The 9,017-nt window shown below is 51.9% G+C and overlaps 1 protein-coding gene across 1 annotated transcript in view; it reads right to left on the reverse strand.

Moving 5' to 3' along the window:
* Nucleotides 1-231: 231 nt before the first annotated feature.
* Arhgef40 (Rho guanine nucleotide exchange factor 40) overlaps nucleotides 232-9,017 on the reverse strand; it is a 20,396-nt gene continuing 11,610 nt past the window's right edge. Inside the window, 13 exon segments of the mRNA XM_059273097.1 lie at nucleotides 232-729; nucleotides 867-912; nucleotides 1,173-1,303; nucleotides 1,804-1,947; nucleotides 2,160-2,264; nucleotides 3,385-3,562; nucleotides 4,581-4,751; nucleotides 5,547-5,764; nucleotides 7,279-7,363; nucleotides 7,856-8,090; nucleotides 8,209-8,273; nucleotides 8,275-8,822; nucleotides 8,825-8,930. Coding sequence (XP_059129080.1) covers nucleotides 871-912; nucleotides 1,173-1,303; nucleotides 1,804-1,947; nucleotides 2,160-2,264; nucleotides 3,385-3,562; nucleotides 4,581-4,751; nucleotides 5,547-5,764; nucleotides 7,279-7,363; nucleotides 7,856-8,090; nucleotides 8,209-8,273; nucleotides 8,275-8,822; nucleotides 8,825-8,930 — 2,028 coding nt within the window. The 3' untranslated portion in view covers nucleotides 232-729; nucleotides 867-870.

The raw sequence follows: 9,017 nt of genomic DNA on the forward strand, positions 1-9,017 counted from the left end.
ACCCATCTGATCATCCCAGCCTCAAGAAGAGGGTGCAAAGTGGAGGAGGGACTTCAAAGAGTTCATTGAGCTTCTTAGAGCCTATGAGTTTGGGGCCAGTAAAGGGTAGAACAGTTACTTCCTGGCCTGGGTTTTATTTTCTGAACCCTAGTAAGCGCTCATAGGGAAGTACTCAAGTTAGTTCAAGCACCTATTAATCCAGAGACCTGCTCTGGGCCTTGGGAGGCAAAATGAGAGCAAATACATTTAATATAACAACAGTATAATAACAGTAATTACATATATAAAGTCTGCAATGCCCACCCCATCTCCTTCAATGGCTTATAACACTTCATGTCCCATGATACCCCAGAATGGAATTCCATTCCACCTGGCAGAGATGAATCTTCTGGGAGAGTCAGGGGGTGAGAGGAAAAGCAGGCCGTCGGCAGAGCAGTGGCCTGCCGCTGTGCAGTAGCACAGGATGAGGGAAACACTGGAAGTGGGGGGAATGTTTCCCTGCCCCCAGGGCACAAAGGCAAGCAAACAGGGCCACTCTGGTTCCTGCAGCAGAAGGCACCAAGCAGGGAAGAGCTAGAGACAGCAGTGAGAGGGGACGCTCTGGTCCTCGCCCTTCTCTCTGTCCAGGAAGCAGAGAGGGAATTGAGAGCTTAGTCCTCCATCATGTCCCATTGGCATACCAGCCTAAAATGTGCGGAAATGGGGCTGCAGCCAAGTTCTGGATCTTCTCTGGAAGCCAGGAGAGAAGAGGGAGATGGGTTGGGAGAGGCAAGAAGCTGACTCCCATGCACCTGAGGTCAGGAAGGAAAGTCCTTAAAACAGGGGAAGGCATGCTGGATGTGGGAGAAAGGGGGTTGCTGACTTACCAGGTCACAGGGGTGTGGTGGGGTCACTCAGGGCTCGGGAATGACTCTGAGGACACAGAAATTGCAGGGTGTTTAGACATGCTCTCTATTGTGTATGTCTCTTAAGGCTTTTTTTTTACCTCTGACCTTGATGCTTCTCAGCCAGGCCTAGGGGAGAGGAGAAAGGCAGACTGGATAATAAATCCAATCTGTGGCATCAGCTGAGAGTTGCAATATCTAGTTTCTCTACTCCCCGATTTGTCAAATGATCAGAAAAGCCCACCCAGAAAGAGAGCACCTGCTCCCAGCCTTATTGCAAGGACTCACCTGCCGGGACAGCCCTAAGATCCCTCCACTGGCCAGGGTGGGAGTGCTGCTCCCACGATGCGGGGGATGCAGGCTGGGGCTGTTTCTTGGTCCTGGGGACACATCTCCAGAAGAGTCAAGTGTTTCTGAGGCTGGAGGGGAAGCTAGGGTGAGAGGAAGGTATAAAACCCTTCCAGGTTACCTTAAACAAGCAAGCTCCTCCGGCAAGGAAGAAGAAGCTCCATGGCAACAGGGAGCTGTGAGTCACCATAGCAATCCAGTTGCAAGAGAACCCCCCTACCAAGAGGCAGGAAATTGTCAGCAGCATCATTAGAGCAACCAGGGAAGAAGCGACAGGAAACTAAGAATTGCCGTGGTGAACCAGGAGGGTACAACAGGAAGCTGAGGCAGTTTCCATAGAAACGCAAGGAGAGCTAGAGAGAAAGGTACAGAAGAAGTGCTTCTTAGCAAAAGGCTGCTGTAAGCTTCTCCCTAGCAACCAGATGGAAGGCTCTTTTAGCAACGGGGAAGCTGTCTGTAGTTGTCATGGCAACTGGGCTACTTGGCTAGAAAAAGGAATTGCTCAGCAATAGGCAGCCTGAACATCACCATGACCCAGCGGTTGGGGGCCACCCCTTGAGAGGTGCCTCACCCAGGGAAATCTGCTTGACGTCCAGATCCCAGGCCTCCTCCTCGACGCGGGCAGGCAGGGAGCAGGCTCCCGGTGAGAGGCCGGGAAGGGACGGGCCAGCATGCTCAAAGGAAGACACCGCTACGGAGGCCCGGGTGCGGGCGGCTGCAGAGAGTGGGGAGTTGGGGTGGTGGGGTGCTGGTGTGCAAAGTCCTCCTGGCTGCCCGGAGTAGTTCACAGAGGGCTTCCCAGGGAGTCCCACATTTGGGGAAGACCCACTCGACACTCAGTCTCCTTCCTGACATCTCCCCGTTGTCGTTCATGTCCTTAGTCAAGGCCTGACTTCCGGGAGCACCCCCCAGCACCCTGGGCCTCACCTCTTCCAGTGAGCAGGGCACTCAGTGTCCGTTCCCCGAGGGCTTTGATGTCCAGGAAAGGTTTGTTCCCAATGCCCATGGAGACCATCTGCTGCACGCGGAGCTCTAGGGAACAGAGAGCCTGCTTGCAACCTTCTCTTAGCCCTCCTGCCTGGGTGTTAGCACATCCCTGTTGACTCTACTTCCCAACGCTGTTTTCCTCTTTCCCAACTCTTAACCATGCCTCCCCTTCTGGTGTCTCCCCTTCCTTGACTATCATGGCATAGACTGTGAGGGTGATCTTTGACCTCTTCAGACATGCATCTGTTCTCTGCTATATAGTTCGTCCTGCCCGTTTGGCCTCCTAACCACCCGATGTATGTGCGTTTGTACATCTGGGTGAGAATGGAGGCACGAACGTTGAGAGATTAGAGGACACGTTATTTGTTGGCTGGTCTTCACTTTCCACCTTGTCTTAAGGCTAATCATCCTAATCATTTTGGTGTGCATGTGCCAGGCTGTCTATCTAGCAAGCTTCTGGGGGGAATTTCCTGTCTCAGCCCCCCATGTGCTCTGTGGCAGTGATGAGTTTACAGGCGTTCCTGTTATTTACTACATCTGCAGTACTGCTGGCTTTTATGTGGGTCCTGGGGATTTGAACTCAGGTCCTCACACTTGGCATCACGAGCACTTTTACCCAGTGAGCCACCTTCCTGGCCAGTTACTTTTCATGTAACACTCAGTCTCCCTTTATCATGGACATTAAGAGCAAAAGTCATGCTTTTGCACATCTGTGTGGTTTATAAAGTGCTTTTCTATCTGTAGCGACCTACTCGATCCTCCCTATCTCACTGAGATGAAGAAAGTACTATGCCTTTTTCAGATTAATAGAATGATTCAGAGAGTTACAACAACAACAACAACAAAAAAAGCCCAAAACAAAACCCAGTGCCAACCAACAACAAAGAAAAGCTATTAGTCTAGGTCACACGCAAAGTAAGTGGCACCCATCCTTAACCCCAATCCAGTAAGCAGTTCTGCACCTCTTTCTGTGGAAACATTTGCTCTTGCTCCTTAGAAATTTCTAGCTTTCTCTTCCCTTATGGCTAATCCTGTCTCAGCCATATCTCTTGAACCAGACTTTGAATCGTCTCTGAAGGCCTCTTTTCTACCATCTCCATACTCTCCCGAAAACCTTCTCATGGACGCCGATTCCAAGCACAGCCCCTCTACGATCGCCCGTTACCCTTGTTGTGGGCCGCCTGTCTCCACAGCAGCTGGGCGATAGAGCTTGTCCACTTGAGTTTGGTCTCTGGTGAGGTAGCCTGCAAAGTGTATGCTTCTCGTGCCCGCCGCCGCCGAAACCACAGTTCAAAACAGAGTCCACTGTCCCCGATGTTTTCGGTCAGCCCCATGTCAGCAGTCTGCGGAAGGGGAGGAGACAGAGGGTTGGAGATGGAGATGTTAGGTGGCACCACACTGGCAAGCTCTGTGTTTAGCTTGGTAGGTGTTCAGTAAACATTTGCTCAACATCTGTCAGATACCAGGCGCTCTACACAGTCTGCGGAACAGCCCTGATTTACAGAGGGGAGAAGGAGGCTCACTGAGACCCGAAGCAGCTTTCTCAAGAGCTTATCCGAGTTTCAGTAAGGATTCAAACCCATGTCTGTATGCCGTTCCAAACACAGACCTTTTGCTCTGTCCTAGCTCTGAAGAGTTGGAACTAACACAAAGACAGTTTGGAAACCTTTAGTGTCCTTCCACCTGATGGGTTGCTATGGATGCTTATATCTGGCTAGATGCCCAAAACAAGGCCTGCCTCTTGAGTTCTATTTAGTTCAGTGAAATTAAGGGGTGTGTGTGTGTGTGTGTGTGTGTGTGTGTGTGTGTGTGTGTGTATGCATGTGTGTGTGTGGTGGTCTTTCTCCTCATATACCAGGGACCACGTCTAACTCAAAAGACTTGTGTTTTTTGTTTTTTTGGGGTTTTTTTGTTGTTGTTTTTTCTAGACAGGGTTTCTTTGTGTAGCCCTGGCTGTTCTGGAACTCACTCTGTAGACCAGGTTGGCCTGCAACTCAGAGACCCACCTGTCTCTTTGTCCCAAGTGTTGGGATTAAAGGTGTGTGCCACCATCACCCAGCAGACACATGTATTCTCATTGGGAAGGTTTTTTTTTTGTTGTTGTTGTTTTGTTTTGTTTTGTTTTCATTCTGTCTTGAAATTTGAAATGCCTCCTTAAGTCTTCTGCATGAATTATATCAAAGGGGTTGACCAATGGCAGGGATTTCTTTCACCTTCTGACACCCTAAAATTGAAGACCAATTAGAGGCCAAAAACTATTTTAGGTGATGAAGATTCTGAACCTGTTTTGAGTTGAACTTCCAGAACATTCTGAGTCCTGATGAAGAACATGGTTCAGTATCCCCACTCCACATTGTGTACCTTGAAAGCCTGCTTGTAAACGAAGGTCTCAGATCCTCCCTCGGAGCCCTTGAACTTGCTGAACAAGAGCAGGTCCTCAAAGAGAAAGACATGGCGGAGGCACTTTTTCCGGCCACAGATGACAGTGAATGGGTCCCGATGCAAGAGCTGTCCCTGTTCCTTCAGATCTATCTGGAGAAAGGAGAAGAAAAAGCTGGTCCAGGGGGTCGTCGTGGTGTGAAGTTATGGGATGTAAGGGGTTTAGAGGGAAATCGGCCTAAGGACTGGCTGTGGGCAGGCTCAGGAAGTCAGGGAGGACCTCACCCTAAGCCTCTCCACCTGTACATCTGTCTAGCAGCATGTACATCTGTCTAGCAGCAGTCATTCCTCCGAATAAAAGATGCACTGCGTAGCAGTACCCAGCCAGGCATGGGAAAGGAAGTCTTTGCATACTGAAGATGCAGAAAGAGAACTGGCAAAGAACGTGGGTAGGTCTGTCTAGACCAGTGGTCCTCAGCCTTCCTAGTGCTGAGACATTTAATGCAGATCCTTATGTCGTGGTGACCCCCCTCCCCGCCACCATAAAATTATTTTCATTGCTACTTTATAGCTGTTTCTGATGGTCTTAGGAGACTCCTGTGAAAGGGTCATTTGACCCCCAAGGGATCTTAACCCACAGATTGAGAACCACAGCTGCAGAGGGAGTACAGTTCCAGCCCGATCTGGAATCAGTGTGGGAAAGAGATTAGGTAGAAGAAAATACAGTATCTAGAAAGGTAGAAGCAGATAGGGAAGAACAATTAGGAAAGGAACAGATAAGCGCAAGGCAGATATTGGAAGAGCAGAGGGTGTTTGATATAGACGAAGCAGCGAAGAGCCAGACAGAGCCTCAGACCGGGTACGGCTTTACAGTCACCAGCCTACACTGTTTCTAAGGCCACAGAGTTCCACAGTTTGAGCAAGAGTCCGTGGAAGCCAGGACCTCACCTCGCAGCCTCGCACAGCCTCCACCGCCAGCAGGTCTCTGCCCCGGGCCTCTTGTTCCTGGAGCAGTTGTACAGCAGCCCGGAGGGCCTGGCGCTCGGAGCTCAGCTCAGGCCCAGCTTCCCTCAGGAGCTCCTCCAGGAGCTGTCCATACCGAGCCAGCTGCTCCAGGGGCCGCTGCAGGGCCCGGGGTAAGCAGGGGCTGCTGTCCGTGGAACCCTAGGGCGGAACCATAGCCAGGGATGAGAAGAGGGGCAGGGCTGGTAGGAGCCAAAGTCTAAGGACAGGAACGTGATAGGCTGGGTACAGGCTTTGGGGAGCAGAGGTAAAGAAAGGGGCCTGCAAGATGGCTCAGTGTGTAAAAGGTGCTCTCCACTAAGCCTGACGACCTGAGTTTCATCTCCGGGACCCACGTGGCAGAAAGAGAATTGACTCATGCAGATTCTCCTCTGACCTCCACATGGGCACCACAGTGTGTGTGTGTATGTGTGTGTGTGTGTGTGTGTGTGTGTGTGTGTGTATGCAAATATGTGCGTGCGCGCGCACACACACACCCCAATAATAAAGACGTAAAAAAAATTTTCTTTTAAAGTAAAGAGAAAAAAATGCAGAGGTCAAAGAGATGGCCCAGAAGCTAAAGGAACTTGTCACCAAGCCTGGGAATCAAGTTCCATCCCTGGGACCCAGGCGGTGGAAGGAGAGAACCATCTCCTGGGAATTGTCCTATGACTTCCCCACACGTTTGGCACACACGTGTATGTACACACACACACACACACACACACACACACACACACACAAGAGTGTAATTTTAAAAAGAAAAGAAAGCAGGCAGGGGGTGGCTAGGAGATGCAGCCATCCTGTGCTGAAGGGAAACCCAGGTAATAGCCACTTATGCCCTCTGGCCTTTACAGTCTTCACATCTTTTCACATGAAATCCTTGGACCCTCAAGCTCCAGTGAGTTGGACAAAGTGCATACTGCCCTTTCTACCATCTGTAGAAACAGGCTTGGGGCTGAAGAGAGGGCTCAGCAGTTAGGAGCACTTACTGCTCCTTCAGAGGAACTTGTTCAGTTCCCAGCACCCACCCAGTGTCTCCTAAGCGTCTTTAGCTGCAGTTTCAGGTGACCTGACATCCTCCTCTGGCGGCCTTGCGCACTGGGCACAGTGCACTACACATACATACCTACAGGCAACAGTCACCTGCATACGATAAAAATAAATCCTAACAAAATGAAACTAAGCAAAGCAAATAAACAAAACAAAAGCAAACCAACTAAACAAAAACAGAGGCCCAAGAAATCAAGAATTTTACCCTCATTCCCTTGTGTGGGGCATCTGGGGAAGAGTCCAGCTTCCCCCTGGCTCTCGATGCAATGCTAGGGGACCCTCCTGTTCCCAGACAGCAGTCTGGGAGGTTACTGGAGATTTTTGGTGAATGTTCCTGGGTACATCCATGAAAAATTGTTCTCTCTGAGAGTTCAAGGTGGGGTGAATTTTTAGGTTTTCCTGGTCCTTTCTCTTAAACAACATTTTCTCATTTTACTTATGTGTGTGTGTGTGTGTGTGTGTGTGTGTGTGTGTGTGTGTGTAGTCAGAAGACAACTAATTTGTAGGAGTCAGTTGTACCGTGTTTCTAGGATGGAACTCAGTTGTCGGTCTTGGAGGCAAGCATCCTTACCTGCTAAGCCATCTCCTCGACCCATTTTCTGAGAGGTGAGGAAAAGTTTACCTTGGCCTGAGGGGGTGACTGCAGCCAGACCACTCTCCAGTTTGTGTCTGTGCTTCACGAACTGTGCGTAGAGGTTGAACTGGTCCCCCTGTGCCAGTAAGGAAGAGGTAGTGAGTGTCCTTGGTGAGGGACCTGTGGACACTTCTCTTCTCCCATCCCTACTGCCCAAGGAGGGGTAAGCAGGTAGCACTCTGCTTGCCAGGAATTATAAAGGCTCTTTGAGGGGGCTGGAGAGATGGCTCAGCGGTTTAAGAGCACGGGCTGCTCTTCCAGAGGACCCAGGTTCGATTCCCAGAACCCACATGGCAGCTAACAACTATCTGTAACTCCAGTTCCCTGGGATCTGACATCTTCACACCAACGCGCACATTAAATAAAGTTAAATAAATTATTCAAAAAAAAATAAAATAAAAGGCTCTTTGAAGAGACAGTGACGTTCACTCAATTGAAGACAAGTAACACACCGGCCAAGGTGAGGGACCTTGCAAGAGGGAGAAGAGGAGGGGGCGGGGAAGTGGGGGTGTGGGGAGCAGACCATGGGGAGGGAGAAGATCTGGAAGACGTTTAGTGGACTGCTCACATGGCGAAGGAAGCAGGCCCCAATGCGCAGAGGATGGGTGATGCAGCCCTGCAGCTCTTGTAGGAAGTGCGTCCCGTGGAAGCTGCGGAGTCTCTCGCGGGCACTCAGGGCTGCGGCCCAGGTGCAACGGAGCTCAGGCGTCAGCTCTGGCCCGGGGGGCGGCACTGGCTCATTCAGAGTGGCTATGTATTCTTGCTCACAGGCAATCAGTTCAGACACTAGACGCTGCTGGGCACTGTAGGCACGAGCAGAGAGCAGAGGCGTCACTCGGGCGTGGAAAAGAGTCACTACCACCAACAGTATAATCTTCTTTCCCACCTGCCTAGTAGACAGCAATTGGTCTGAACTCTCACCTGATGCTCCGTTTGCGCTCCATTCGCGGGGTACCCAGTCCCCAGGGCCCGTCCGGCCCTCCAGCCCCGACCCAACAACACATGTTCTCGGGGCGAACACGTCCTGTCTACCACTTCAGTACTGGTGACCTCCAGGCCTCGGATCAACACAGCCCTTGGGGGTCTTCCATCTGCTTCTGGAGCTAGCTCAAGGCCTTCCTCCTCATAGTCCTCCCCACACGGGGTCAGAGAGCAATGTGATGGGGCTGCCCGGGGCCCAGGGCTGCTGGGAAGAAGCAGGGAGCTGAGGCTGGGTGAAGGGCTATGGGCGCCGTGCTGGGGCCCCGTGCTGCTGGCACTGTCCGCCCGTCGTCGTCTGGGGCCTCGAGGACTGGCCTCCTCTCCCAGCTGCTGCTGAATCCTCCTTTCCAGCTCTTGGCAGCGTGCCCGGCATCGGCCCCATTCTCGAAGGACTGCTGGGCTGCCCAGGTCCAGGGCCAGGGCTCGCATCTCCTGGAAGGTGCCCGCACTGGGCTCCGGGGCCCGCCGCAGGGCTAGCGCTGCCAGCACAGCTTCACGCCCCGGCCCGGCTCCTGCCAGCCGAGCAGAGCCCTCATCTACCCATTCGTGTGCCTACAAAAGCCAGACAGGTTGGAGGCAGAGAAAAAAGGTGAGGACACGTGCCACCCCCAAAACACATACGCCGTTGTCAGTGGCTCCCTGGGGGCCATCACCTCCCTGTCCTCCCCCTGCCCCAGCATCACAGCATAACCATGCGACTCGGAGATGGCATGGGCACAGAGGACACGCACAGCACCGAGTCGGGTTTG

The sequence above is a fragment of the Peromyscus eremicus genome, chromosome 9 (genome assembly GCF_949786415.1).
Source record: "Peromyscus eremicus chromosome 9, PerEre_H2_v1, whole genome shotgun sequence".
Lineage (NCBI taxonomy): Eukaryota > Metazoa > Chordata > Mammalia > Rodentia > Cricetidae > Peromyscus > Peromyscus eremicus.